The sequence below is a fragment of the Panthera leo genome, chromosome A1 (assembly GCF_018350215.1).
Source record: "Panthera leo isolate Ple1 chromosome A1, P.leo_Ple1_pat1.1, whole genome shotgun sequence".
NCBI lineage: Eukaryota > Metazoa > Chordata > Mammalia > Carnivora > Felidae > Panthera > Panthera leo.
This window is the reverse complement of record NC_056679.1, coordinates 65,989,458-66,004,745: the sequence shown is the minus strand read 5'-3', so window position 1 is coordinate 66,004,745 and position 15,288 is coordinate 65,989,458. Positions and strand designations below refer to the sequence as shown.

The window sequence follows — 15,288 nt, the reverse complement described above, 5'->3', positions numbered from 1 at the left end:
ATAGCTCACTTACTAGTCCCCAGCCACGCGGAAGTACCCAAAGATCATTCCTGGCAGAGATGTTTGCCTTTGATAGTTCTCTGCCTGGAACTCTCTGTACCCAGGTCTGCACGTGGCTGTCTGCCTCCTGTCATGAGATCGCAGCTTGAGTATCACCTGGGGACCCTCTCCTGGACCGCTAGGCTGCAGGAGAGTCTCCTCCTAGTCACTATCCCGTTTCCCATTCTAATTCACTTTCTGATGCCATCTTGTTACTTTCACTTACATGTTGTCTGTCTCTCCCCTACTAGGATGTAAGTTGTGTGGGAGCAGAAGTCTTGGTGGCTTGCTCTGGCACCCAGAACCGTGTCTGGCACACAACGGATTGCTCATTACGTATCTTTTGAAAGAACGGATGACTACGACTTTCTAAGTCATTTTCCCCCTTTTTTAAAAAAAAAAACCCACGGATGCTTTTTCCTATTGAAAAGCAGATGGCTTCATCCAAGGTAACTATTCTAACGCTTGCCTTGAATCAGTCTGTCTGTCTTCCTGCTTCTGTCTGAACATGAGCGCTCACGGGGTACATTTCCATTTTCTTGCTCTACTTTATGTTTCGAGGTAGGCAAGTGGACGAACTCCTTAAGCAAGCTGTAAAGGCAGGCGTCTAATCCCTCCTGGCTTCACCGTGTGCTGCATTGATGAGCCAACAAAATACATTTGGCTCTCTGTTTACATAAACGAGTAAATGTGTCTACGGAATGGAAATGCATCTGTACTAAATGAAGGGTGAATGTCTGTTTGAATAGACAAACACGTGGGTGCATCTTGGTGGCTCTCGAGCTGGAAACAACCCTCCATGTCTTATTGTTAATATTTTACAAATTGGTGTTTTAAAAATCAATGCCATCTTTCATGTTGGTGAGTATATTTTGGCTATACCTCAGTCTATTTATCCAAGGAGCAAATTAAAATAAATATTGTTGGGGCACCTGGGTGGTTCAGTCATTTTAAGCATCCAACTTCAGCTCAGGTCATGATCTCAGTCTGTGGGTTTGACAGTCCGTGGGTTCAAGCCCCCGCATTGGGCTCTGTGTTAACAGCTCAGAGCCTGGAGCCTGCTTCAGATTCTCTGTCTCCCTCTCTCTGACCCTCCTCCATTCATGCTCTGTCTCTCTCTGCCTCAAAAATAAATGAGCATTAAAAAATAAAATAAAATAAAATAAAATAAAATAAAATAAATATTGTTACCTGATAAAAGTTTCTGTGGTTTTATTATTTTTTCCCCGAAACCATTAGATGTTTTTCCTTTCCATGAAATTGGATTCAATTTATTTTCAAATACAATTTGTTACATTCTGATTTTGTAGGTGGAATTATCCTAAAATTCCTTAATTCTCTGTAGAAATCACTTTTCTCGTTAGAAACCAAAATAGCAATAATGTGAGCTAAATTATAATATTGCTAACAGTTAAACATTGTAGTGTTGATAACTTTATTTATATGGTTTCCTTTATTTAAAAGAGCATTCTTAAAAGAAGTGAGGTATTCGTAGTAATCGTATTTAACTGTAGTAAAGAATGAATACTTTCCAACTGGTGTTTTTGACAACCGTGATCAGTACCTAGAGCAGGTTTAGCACAGAGTAGGAGTTTAATAAATATTTGTTAAGTGAATCTTTAGCATGTTACACAATATTTAGCATTCCTGATAGCACGGAAACTTGTAGAAATGTAAAAATCAATGCAACTTGCTGAATTTGGAAATGGTTAGTCTTTTCACATATCATCTTACTTTTCTCACCTCAGTGATAAAGTAAGTATTGACATCAGTTCTCAAGCCACTAAATTTTATCTTAGAGAAGAAACCAATACAAAAGAAGAGAGATATAGCATCTTCCATACACATTTGGAAAGCTCTTCAAAGTTCTCGAGTTCTAAAAGTTCATGATTTCAAATGCCAAGCATACTGAGGTGAGTGGTGCTGATTTCGTCGATGGTTCCTTTTCTTTCTTTTAGTATTGCAGTTTCTAAAAAGGTCTCAAGCAAAAAGAAATTCAAAAACTCTGAAATTTAGACTGTGACAATAATTAAGAAAATGCAGAAAGGGCACCGGTAGATTTTTAAAAACTATTTTAATACAAGATTAATAGCAATTTTCTATCCAAATCAGAAATGAAAAATCTTAACCCAAGTAATATTCATTTGACAGTCACATAAAATTTTAGGTTTGATTGGTGCACACATTTGTCCTGCATATATATTATGCATATGCACACAGAGACCTCACTGTTACGCACCTTCAGGTGTCTTCTCATGAAAGTACCTCATTACAAGACGATGTCAAAGATTCCAGAAACTATTCAACTCTGAATGAGGTTCAAATGGCCCCAGGCTAGGCTGAGTCCCGTGCCGTAGCAAACCGTGATGTAGCAAGGCTCCAGAATGCATACAAATCAATACTCTACTTGTATAACTTGGCCTGAAACTAAACACTGGCTAATGTCTCCGCCAAGGAGAAACACGTTGCAAATGTATAGGTTATGGTCTCCTTTACTCTTCTCTTGGCAAAGCTAAACTGCGCCCCACCCCCACCCACTTTTAAGTTGAAAGACAGGTCTATTCGTGACTGTAGGTAATTAAAAATGAGTTTGTATTTCTGCAAGTTTTGGGTGAGTCAAAACTCACATTTGCTAACACTTCCACCTTTAATCAAACCACCTGAAAATTAGCCTTGCAAAGAGAAGCAATAAAAGAATCACAACTCAGGAATTTGCTAAGTTTTTATTCCTCCTTGGGGACTTTAGTTGGTGTTCAGTGTGTAGCCAAAACATGTATGTAATGGCTAAAGAATAAAGTAGGCTAATGTCTGCAGCAGGGAATATAAATTAAATATCAGGGCTCTGTGTCCAACAATATTTTCAATGTGTTTGATTTATAGAATGTTGCTTTTATAATGACTACTTAATAGTGTTTTTCAGTGTAGACGAAAATACTACTTTGTTAATATTGCCCCTTACAAGTAAAGCGGGTAATACCAGCTACTTATCCGGGTAAACCACCGTAAGGGAATCCGATTGCCAGTGCTGACGTCGTTCTATGATGGCTCTAATCAAAGTACTGACATGATCTCCACGAAAGTGACAGAAGGCTGTCACGGCTGTCCTTCAATACAGAACCCTAGGCAGAGCTCTACTTGGTGAATTTGCAACTCATTCTTCTCTGCTAAAGACTTTAGCCTCTGTTTAGCTTTTGTTATAACATATACAAAGTATAATATACACCAATTACAGACGTGTATTTCTGTTAGAAAAATACATATTATAACTAAAGAACATGTAAATAGAGGCACTTCAATAAGCTAAGTGTTCGCGGTTATGAGCATCACCCAACAATTTCTAGTGTCTGATTTCAGTGAGCCCATCCCTCCCTACTCATAACAGAGGTTGTGATGTGATTACAGAATTTAGGAGACATCAAAGTAAATGAGGGCAGATCGGGAGAAATCACGGAGCATTATTTCATCCCCTATCACTATAGTGAGATGAGAGAAATTAATTTGGCGGAGAAGGTGGGGAGGGCGAGGAGGAATGTCAAAATACTGAAATGGGATAACCAGATTAAACCAGTTCCCTTAGGACAGAAAAAGCCTCATGTTAAATTAGTCTGAAAAAATCATACAACATAGTCGGATGATGATAAAAACTAGGAAGTACAATTTGAAGAATATTTCGACCACATCCATGCAAGTGACTGATGTTGTGGCATCATTAACTGATAGTCATTTCAGCTCTCTGCCTGGCTCTTATGGATCACTATATCTCACCAATATGGATACTATTGATATGAAGGTGTTGAAACAATTGGAGCAGGCGTTTATATATTATCTGTGTGTTTCATGTGTACAGAACATGGGTTCACATTCATTACTATAATGTGTATTCATACACATGCACAAAACCTTTCGGGGGTGAAAGCACAAAGCAAACAAGGCATTCTGATCTATTTCGTAGAAGACGATGCAGAAATATTTAAAAAAGGAAAGACCTGGAGTTTAAAGCCATAAAAACAAGTTATTACTCATATATTCTGGAAAATCAAGATTGATTTAATTTGTATTGCACCTTAATTATTGGAGAAAGACAATACTGATTTCTGAACATACGATGGAATGAGCAACTTGAATAGAGCATCCTTCTTAGAGATGTTTTCTGTGTAATTGGTGATAGGAAGCTGAAGTTTGGCAGTGAAATGGATGGTTTTCTAGACGTGCGCAATGCTGAATTAGATTAGGTGTTAATTTCATAAAGATTTAAATGAAAAGATGCCACAAAGTCTCTCAGAATCCTACTTTTCATATTTCATTAGGCATAAAATAGCAATAGATGCTTCTAAATACTTTTCAGTTTTGCAAAAGTGCTCAAATATACTTAATACTATTGTGCCGCATGTGTTCTACTTAAATGTGATGACTAAATCAATAACTAATTATAATTTTGATGAGAGCGAAGATCGAAAGATACCATTTACGTGCCATTTCTGTCAATGGGTTAAATAAAATGTGACTGGCAGACGATGGTGTCTTGAAGCATTACTTTTCCCAACCCCAGATCATCATAAAAACCAAGAAACACGTGGATAGCCAACCGTATTAACAAAGCCCCAGTTTGGTTTATTTCGCTTCTCTCTAACATGGGGAGCATAGGGCCTGGCTTTGGTACACTTGGTGGGTCAGTTAGGCTTGTGGCTCTACAGTGGCCTCTTGAGTTAGGTCGTGTGTCCAAGTGCCAAGCGGAATCCTAGGCTGAAGGCGTACATGAAAGCGATGGTTTTGTGTGTATACCACATTCCTTATGGATACGGTTCCCATCACCAGTACAGTCCTGCACACCCATGGCTCTCCCCATGAGCTCGGTACCGTCTGCAGCACCCAGGACAAAGCACGCTCATGCAAAAAGGATGTGCCCTGGCAAACTTTTAATAAACGGACAGTTAGAGACGTAAAAAGTTCTCTTTCTTGATTCTTGGTGCTCACAGACCGCTGAGGAATCCCTTCTCTGAGCAGCACAGAACAAGAAGAGCTGGTTGACAAAACATTTTCGTTACAAAGGTGTGTCAACCCTGAGCTTGGAATTAAGAAGTTAAAATCTGTGATTTATATATAGAGAGATATAAAAATAGATGATCATACTAAGACTAAAAAAGTGAAAGAAATCTCCATGTCAATACTATATATATATTTTTTTGTCTTGACTTTTTTTGTTGTTGTGAGTTATTTTGTAAGAGAATGCCCTTGTGATGCAGAAACCAATTGCCACAAAGCAAATAGTTAAAAAAACGAAAACTCACTCACAATTGGATCTAATTGCTTGTAAGTTCATGAAAAGAACTCTTACTTTGGGAGCGTAATGAGCCCAGGGGCAGAAACATCGAATTAATGTCAAACCTGTGGCTAAAGCAAAGCTCTTGTTTCATTGAAGATTATTTTCAATTGAGACCCTTGGGGAGGATGAATTGGTGGGAGCCTCCATTAGTCACTGGAGATGAAGAGAAAAATCTGTGCCAATTGGATACAGCGGACAGACATCAAGAGAATTAAGGACAATGGTGCCATCACTGAAATTGAAATCGGGCAAGGTGGGAGAGAGGTGCTGGGTCGTGGCAATTTTGCTCTCTTATTAAAGATGGAATTCTAAATTTAGTATCAGTACCCCCAAATCAGTTTGGTATTCTGTGGACAGAGTGCAAGACGGTACCTCCAAGACAACACTGTATTTTCACCACATTAAAAAAAATTCAAACTTTGTCTCCCAAAGCATTTTGCAAACCTGATTTATCACAGAAAAGCTTACACTGGGAGTCAGCTGGCAATGCCGACCTCACAATGGTAACGCTCTTTTATTTTTCTCTCTTGTTTGCTCCTCTGTTGAAAATGCAGTTGTCTTGGGGTTTGGCCTGATTTTATGAGGAAAATTATTTTCTTCCTGACTTTTTTTTTTTTAAACGGGAAAAAAAAACTCACAACGTGAGATTCCTTTACTTCTGCAGCATAAAAGCAAATGAAGGTAAGAAAATCTCCTGGTACGAAAGATTTGAGTAAGAATTCTCTAGAATAAACAAGGTCCCCACAGATAGCTGAAGGAAAGAGGAAGCAGTCCAGTCTGGCACCCGGTACTCTTTGGGCAAACAGAAAGGGAGGCAGAGTGCAGTCCTGCTCTCTTCTCATCGAAAACGGTTAAGTTGTGTGGCATGGTCCATTGTCCAAGAGTGTAAGAAAAGAAGGGAGTTGGCCGTTCAAATAGCTAAAATGCAGTTTCATTTGACCAAAAACCCAGGATTATCTGCACAGTCTTTGCAGTGCCAGGACCATGCAGACGAGAGACCCTGAGAGCAGGGAGTGGCCGAGCTGGGCTGCGGAAGAGTCTACTTCTCTCCGGTCGGGGTCCACGGCGGGGGCCTCGGTGGTGACAAACTCAAATTCCGTGGGACACACGTCGTCCATGCACCCGCTGCCACTCCCAGAGCCACTGGATTCATCACCTGGCGTGGGCAGGTTGAAAAAGACAGTTAGACCACAACTTGGAAGGAGTAGGGGCACACACTAGATGTGGGGCAGGTTGTGGAAGGGCCTCCCTGCCCCCAACTGCCGCAAGGGGTTTGTTTGTAGCGGGCAGGTTGGTGGTGGGCGGGGAGACCATATGCAAATAGATGTCTGAGACACAGGGTTGACTGATAACCAGTTACCCAACTTAAGAAACATGTGAAACCTGAACCGGACAAGAGGCCATGCCTACCCATGTTGGCTTTCGAAAGGTACTTCTTCTTCCGGCTGATGCTGGTATGTCAACCCAACTTCTCTGGGTCAGGGTTGAGGTCTATGGCTAGCTGCTTGTACATGCGGGGCCCATAACCCAAGGATGGTGTTTATATTTTCCAGTGTTTGAAAATGAAGGATGATACTTTGGGACACATAAATAGGGTGTGTGGGAACGCTAAATCTCTGTCCACGTATGAGGTTATGTTGGAACATAGCCGCCCCCATTCGCTTATGCGTTCATTGTCTAATTCTACATTCATGTATGGCCCTCAAAGCTGAACGTATTTCACAACTGGCTCTTTCCAGAAAAGGTTTGCCATTCCCTGCTGGGAACTAACACCCAAGTGCCCACTGAGTATGTCATCTTAGCGTGACATCTTCCCCACTTGCCCAACATGCCTTCTGGGCCTGCTGTATTCCCACTTCTCACGGGTTGGTTCCTTCTTGTTTCACAACCCTGTGTCTCCGAACTGGGTCCCAGTTCAGTCTCCATTAATCACTAGCTGTGTGAAAGTACTTATCACCATGTGCAACTGTATCACTAACTTGCTTGTTTTCTTGTGCCTTCCATGAGAATGTACACTTGTTGAGGGTAGAGACTGTGTGCGGTGTATACGGTTCACTTCTGGATCCCTGTTGCCTTTAATTGTCCCTAGAAGGCAGCAGATGCACAAGAAATACTTGTCGAATAATTAAAGGTGCCTTGGGAAGTATCTTCAGCTTCTGTGTTTCTTCAGCTCAACAGAGACAGACAGTAACATCTGCCTCTCAGAGTTTGTGTGAAGGCACCCTGATAAAATGTGGGATGGCACCAAACCCAGTGCTTGCAAAGATGCCTGATAGAAAAAAAGTATGGTTCCTATAGCAAGAAGGACCTAGGTGTTAACCTGCCATTTTTTTTATTGAAGTGAACTAGGGCAAGCCAATTAGCTTCACTGAGACTCTCCTTTCTCAACTGTAAAAAGGAGAATATTCATTCATTATCTATTTCACAGAATCATTAGGGGGTATACGTGAGATAATGCTCCTGGAAGGACTCAGGAAACTGTAAACCTGGTCATGACATTTACTCTTTCCCCAACTTGCTCAAAGATTCATTCAATAGAGCTAAATTCCTCCCCGTTGGCCTGAACCAAGGGTGGGCGGGTTGAGCTGCTCCTGAAATGCTGGCACCATCATGACTGTTAGATGCTACATTAAGTAAAATCAGAGTAATGCAGGGACCCTTCTAATGTCTCCCTGAATAAACATGGCACAACTCACCACAAGGTTTTGTTTTTTTTTTTTTAATGGGACATCTAAATACCAGGTAAGATCACTTGATTACACTATACCAGGTTCTCAATATTTTCTAGGATTTATCTTTTGGCCTTTATGAGGGGGAAAATGCCCATTAATTAAACTCAGAGATATCAGAACTGCTAAGGGAATTGCTCTTAACACTGGTATTATGAACAAGAAGTAGTATAACCTTTACAAAGATATTATTAAAGTGATTTAGAATATTAAAAACGTGGTAAGCAAATAATGACAGGAGATTCCAGCTGAGAGAAATAATGGCCCCATCTCTTTCTGAAAAGGAATCAGAAACGCAGGAATTTAAGGGGCGATTTTTTAAAATGTCAGAAGCAGGAAGGGTGATGGCTATAAGATGTGATAATGGCTTATATGACAGACGCTATCCTAAAATAGGGGGCCAAATATGGGGCTTGGGTTAGAGCTAAATGATGCTCTGAACTGTTGCTAATTTTTAGTTTCTTTCAAGGGAAAGTGGGGCACAATCTCTTCTCAGGCACACTCCCTAAGCTTTGCAGATGGACATGGGCATAACCTCTTTAGGTCAGAGAGGAGAGAGAAGCAAGGGCAGCCTCAAATAATTCTTACGTTCTCTTGAATTATTTATTCCTATAGTCATTCTCCAGACAATAAAGGATTTCATGAGATAGAGAAGACGACGGATGCATTCAGAGGAGCGAAGCTAAGGAAGGAGCAAGGGAGAAGCAGCAAAGGCTCAAAACCTTGTGGAAGGTTCTCTTCTGAAGAAGAAGAGGTTTAGAGAAAGAATAGGAGGATTCTCAGGGGGTTTACAGCAAGAAAGTCTCGTGGGTTGGCCATTAGCCTGCATTTAGAAAATTAATTTTTGGGTTACTTAAAATGGAATAAAGCACTACAAATTTTCTGCAGGGGACAACTCAGTAGGATGATGGCTAACACTTAGATGACTTCGTATCTTCCATCCGTAACTTGTTTCTTTCTATCTCATTAATTCAAGCACACAGCATCATCTTTTGCTTCGGTGACCAAATTACAGAGTCACTGGTGACTCCACAGCTTATGTCCCAGAAATCTTTTCCTAAGAACTCTCTGTAAGGACACATATCTTTAAAAAAAAAGCCCAAAACAATAAAACACACCCCCCCCCCCAGATTTTTATAGTTATGCTTCTTAAAATCATTTACACAAACTCCAAATTTCACTTAATGTTCACTTATTAGTCTTTCCAATCGCTTCTGACATTTTGTGATAGCTAATAAACTAGTCATGTGTAATACTGCACTAACGTTTCATTATTTCTCTCAATATTCCAGATACAAATGTCCATGGTTCATGTATGGGAGTGACCGGACAGAGAGAGCGATTGCAGTTGAATCCACAGCACATGAGATATTATCTCAGTTCCTTTACAGATGGCTGCAAATGAACTTCCTGATGACCCGACCTGACACTCAAGATATAATTTTAAGACCCCAGTCAGTCAGTGGTGAAACAGGGATTCCAGCCCAGCCTCGTCTGAGCAATCTTCAGGACATTCTTCTTTTGGTGGTTGGGGGAGTGGACAGGAGTTTGGGGTAGAGATGTAAATGATGATGGGGGAAGGAGAAGATGAAAACATTACTTGGTTGCTTTATCGTTAATAGATCAACTGGCAGATGAGACTTACTTTTAGCTTAGGTAGCACTGAATGTAATCCAGCGCAACTAATCCTTAAGACCGGTTATGATTTGGGGCGCCTAGTGGCTCAGCCAGTTTAGTGTCCGACTTCAGCTCAGGTCATGATCTCATGGTTTGTGGGTTTGATCCCCGTGTCAGGCTCTGTGCTGACCGCTCAGAGACTGGAGCCTGCTTCAGATTCCGTGTCTTCCTCTCTCTGTACCCCTCCCCAACTCATGCTCTGTCTCCCTCTTTCAAAAATAAAATAAACATTTAAAAAATTAAAAAAAAGACCAGTTATGATGTTAGGATTTTAGTAGTCTCCTAAGCCCTGTGGATCAGAGCTCCCTGTCCCAAGGACCATAAACAGCTCTGCAGATCGGGCAAGAATGACATAAGATTACAGGTGTACATTGCTTTTGAAGGGCAACTGTGGCATAATCTACCCCCTATCTTCACTATGGAAGTTACTGGCACCGGTAAAGACTTCCTTACTCGTGTCCTGGAAGTTGACATCGTTGCCATTGTATGCGTTCTTTAGTTTGTTGGTCATCACGCGTAGAGCCATGATCTGCTGCCTGATGAAAGTGTCGGGCCGTGTGATGTCCACGTCTACCTCAGGGTTGTTAATCTGGTTGGTCAGCCCATCATTCATGATCTCAGGCAAGTATCTGCAGGGTCAACAGAAAGAGAACAGATTAGCGTGAGGCAAGAGGGGCTTCGGTACCAGGTTGTGCTGTGCTGTCTCTGACAGTGGGCCGGAGCTTTGGCAACAACTGGCTCTGCTCCTGCAAAAGAAAAAAAAAAACCAAAAAACCAAAAAACCAAAAAACCCAAAAAGTGAAAACAAGGAGTAACTTTTCTCAGAGGGAGATAGGGCCATAAAAAAATGGTTTCAGAGTGGTTTTTAAAATGGTACTGAATATGCAGGGAGGCTTGCCTACAAAGGAACGTTCAGTTGCGGACTTAGACAAGTTGTTTCTTAAAATTAACTACTTTCTTCCCTCCATCCCAAATGGTAGATACTGAAGTCAAGGGCTTGCTAGCTTCCTCAGCTCTCTGGTTAATTTTGCTAAGAACCGAACTTGTAAATGATACACGCTCTTTAGTTCTCTTGTACGAGGATGCTCTTTCTCAACTGAAGAGGCCTAACCTCAGACTCTAATCAGAAGATACTTCTGGATATAAAAACCCATCTTTGGAAAGTTCGAGGAGTAACCAGTGAGCACTGGAACATTTGAAGTGTCCATCAGGGTTTTTATTTTGTAATAAAATCTTGGATCTAATGTTCGATATTGGGCAAAAGGGTAAAATCTAATGGTTCTTTAATTCTCTCACTGGTAATAAAAGGGCATATTCCTTTTACTTGAACTAAAAATTTTAAACTGTCAATTCCTTGATATCGACTGCCCATGCTGCCTCTGTGCATTTAGACCAGTGGAGACTAAAGGTCTCAGAAAAGTGCTTGGAGCCCTCTCTGACTCCTCACTCTCATGACCTGCCTGTTCGCAGCCCCCCTTCTCCTCTTCTCCTAGTGTTCCCTGCACCTGCTACTTCTGTCTCATTTCCTGTGTCCCTCCTCGAGTGCAGACGGTACCAGAGCCTCAGACCGACTTCCCCGCCCGCCTCTTCCTTTGTGGTGCATCTTGCACATGTGGTCTGACTAATTTTCACAAGATACTGCTTTCATGTCACTGTTCTGCTTGAAAGCTTTTGGTGACAGTAGCTGATGCCGAGCACTTACTGTCAGGCACTGTGTTAAGCCCTTCGCGTGTATTTTTTTTTGTTAGTGTTTTATATTTATTTTTGAGACAGAGAGAGACAGAGCATGCACGGGGGAGGGGCAGAGAGACAGGGAGACACAGAATCCGAAGCAGGCTCCACACACCAAGCTGCCGGCACAGAGCCTGATGTGGGGCTCGAACTTGTCAACTGCGAGATCGTGACCTGAGCAGAAGTCGGATGCTCAACCGACTTGAGTCACCCAGGTGCCCCCCTTCATGTGTATTTTTAAATTCAGCCCCCGAGCAAATCTAAGAGGTAGGTGCTATTTTATCCCCATGTTGCAAAAGAGAAAACAGGCCTAGTGAGGATGAGTAGTTGTGCAAAGTCACAGAGTTAATGGATGGCAAAACCGCGAGTTAAGCCCACTAGGTCTAGTTTCAGAGTCCACGTGTCCCAACAGCGCACCAAACTGCCTGGGTGATCACAAATGACAATTCACATTTTATAGCTCAGCAAAGCCCATTTCCATCCCGTCTCTACTCATGCTGCAACAATCCCTTCAACAATCCTTGCCTTACAGGATCTATACCTGTATACATCTTATATCTGCCCGTCCCACAGGGTTTCCTTGCCTGCGAGGCACTTTCCAATTTAAGTCCCAAATATCCTTAAAGACCCAGGTCAATCTTCACTTCCTCTTTAAGATATTTTTCAGCTTTTAGAGACCTGCTCATCCTTCCGGAGGGCTGCCAGGTTCGTCTGGGCATTTGGTGCACTGCACAAAGTCACCTGCTCAGGGAGGGAGTTGGGCTGAAATCCAGCCTGAATTCCATGCCCACAAAGCTATGCACCTGCAGGGCACCATTCACCAAAGGGACACGCTTTTCTTTTGAGGAATTGTTTTATTTTCAAACATTTCAATGCATACCAAAGCACAGACAACAGTGTAATGAACCCTCAGGTACCCATATGAATGCCTTTTTCTAATTCTTACAAAGGTGCTATATTTGTCTTTGTCCTGGTAAGAAACAGATGGCACACTCAAAGAGGTAATAAAGAGAGTTTGAAGAAGAGATGACTTATAAAGGTGGGAACAGGGAAACCAGCGCTGGCTGACAAAGGACTCCAAGGCTGCTAGCAGCAGGAGAGCCCCTGGGAAGGAACTGCCACCAGAATGAGCAAGAACTGAAGTCACAGATGGCCACCAAATGATGCAGCAACTGCCAAACCCAGGCCACTCAGGGAGGGAGCTGGGGAATGACACCCTGACCTCTCTAGTCCCTCCTTCTGACCACGTACTGCCTCCCATCAGAAGAAGCCCACTGGAAGCCAGGGGGCAAGGGCACCCAGGTGATGTGGTTTGTAGAGATTCTCATTCAGGGCACCGACCAAGATGGAGAGAGGAGGAGTAGATCTCAAGGGAATCAGGACATCTAGGACAGGGGCGCGTTGGCTGGGGCCGCCCTGCTTCGCTGCAGTCATCATCATTCCTGCACTGCCTCTACTGTGGTGCCCTGTAAGCTGGGAAGATGTCCATTCCTCTGTTTTGTCCTTCCTACTTACTTATCCCTGTACAGTATACATTCTCTTAAAATTCTTCCCCTTCCTGCAGGTGATTTTCCAAGTTCTGGAAACCAAAGGCTCTCTATCCATCAGCCTCCAAAAGAAGAAATAGAAACACACAGAGAGATTTTCATATTTAAGCCATTTTTCAGCCATTGAAATCTCATGCATGATGTATTTGTGTATGAATTGGTTTATCCATTTTAAATCAGAAGTCCTCTGAATGAGCTCCACATCTTCATCCATATTTTGAACAAAATCGACTTCACAATGTTCACCACGTAATGAATAATAAAACACACAGTGCACATTGCAAATTCTTTTCCACAAAGCTTCACAGTATTTACTGCCCTAAAAAACGCCTTAATTGAAAATTTTAAAATTTGGGGACCATTTCTCTTTATTTTTGCAGCAGAGCATAACTTCTGTATTGTCTCTCACTATATCTGGAGTATTAATAAATTCTTGTTAGATTCCGCACTTGACTCCTAAAACATAACATTGGATTGACTGTTGCTGACATCAATTATATATCCGGAGCTCCATGAGCTCTACTTAATTCCAAAGCCCACTGGAATGAATGCTAGAAAGTGCAGGCTAGCCTTTGCTGACACAGGAGTTGAGAGTGGCCGAAAGGTGACCGCCCGTTCTGGGGCTGCCCCTCGACATTTTGGACGACGGTTCCTGCAGCAGTACCTGTGCTGAGTCAGGGGAAGGCTTTGTTGCTTTCAGATGCTGTGTGCGCGCGCGGCCAGCCGAGACTCATTTATCAGCAGCCGCCTGCGATAGCTTACATGGGAATGCGACCCCCTGGGAGTCTGAGCGTCCAGGAACAATGAGACGCTGCCAAATAAACCCAGCCTCTAACTGTGCCTACCGATGCTCAGCCACTTACAATAAAAACAAGTAACAATGCCCCTGTGTCCTCAAGAACCTTTTCTCCTTTCAGTGTATTCAAAGGGTAACTTCAGATACAATGTGGAAACTTACACAGAAGGCACAGTTGAAAAAGAAAACGGCCATTTTGTCACTCCAGAGGTACCTCCTAAGGCCAAACGTATGGCTGTCCAGAGTGCAACTTGAGGGATCCAGAGAAGCCCGGAACTCAGGCTTGATCGCTTTGTGAAACACTCATAGCCCAAAGAAATGGATGCATCTTTGAATCCATACTATTCTTCCCTTTATTAGATTTGGCACCAGCTTCTTCGTGTATGACAGCATTCTATTTTTGCATCAGGACAGTATGGGGAGACATGGAAAGGAAACAGGATCTTGGTACAGATAACCCGGGCTCCAAGGCCGGATGCACATTTACCCGGCACGAGGAGAACCCAGAAATGAGGACAGATTGGAAGGTGTAACAGGGCGTCATTGTTTGTCATGTCACGCTTCTTGCTGGGTGTGGCAAGCAGGTGGCATCCGTGAACAATCAAGCATGGAGTCCCCACTCTGGGTTACCTTCTATTTTGCAAGAGCATGTAGAGGAACTCGATCTTCAGTAGTTTTGCAGAATTCGTTTTTTTTTTTTTTTTTCACATCTGTTAGGGTCCGAATGTTTGTGTTCCCCTCAAATTCACATAAAAACCTAATGCCCAAAGTAATGGTTTCAGGAGGCGAGGTCTTCGGCAGGGGATTCGGTCACGAGGGCAGAGCTCATGAAGGAGGTCCCAGGGAGCTAGCTCAACCCTTCCTCTAAGTGAGGACACAACTGAAAATCTGCAACCCACAGGAGGACTCTCACCCGACCATGCTAGTGCCCCAATGATCTTGGACCCCAGCCTCCAGAAGTGTGGGAAATAAATCTCTGTTGTTTATAAGCTACCCAGATGTGTCATTTTGTTACAGCAGCTCGAATAGGCTAAGACCACATCTCATTTCATATTGTGGATACAGACCCCCCTTGATTACATCCACACATGAGAGCCGATTAGGGTGAAAGAGTCCCGTAGGAATTTGGCTGGGTGGGGGGCACTTATACATTCAACCTTGTGGGTGGCTTCAGGCTCTGTGCTGGGACTTTCCTGGCAGAGGTGACACTCTCTGTCACCCTCTGTTGCCTGACACTACAGAAGGTTCCCACTGGCCAGCCACAGTGCCTGTCATTGTCACCATTCAAAATCACTCCTTTCAGTTGATATATGAATGGGCTTGCCAGGAGGACAGACATGTTAACCTACCTGTATTTGTATTTCTTATCACCTCATTAATGCCGATGGTTGTTCTGGCATAAGGAGCTGCACAGTGGGGGAAAGGGACACACAGTTCTCACCACTT

The 15,288-nt window shown here is 42.7% G+C and overlaps 1 protein-coding gene across 1 annotated transcript in view; it reads right to left on the bottom strand.

Moving 5' to 3' along the window:
* Positions 1-1,967: 1,967 nt before the first annotated feature.
* Positions 1,968-15,288, bottom strand: part of GPC6 (glypican 6) — a 1,111,907-nt gene continuing 1,098,586 nt past the window's right edge. The window contains exons 8-9 of the mRNA XM_042928923.1: positions 10,222-10,397; positions 1,968-6,518 (exon numbers count right to left, since the gene is read on the bottom strand). Coding sequence (XP_042784857.1) covers positions 6,316-6,518; positions 10,222-10,397 — 379 coding nt within the window. The 3' untranslated portion in view covers positions 1,968-6,315. The remainder of the gene's footprint in view (positions 6,519-10,221; positions 10,398-15,288) is intronic.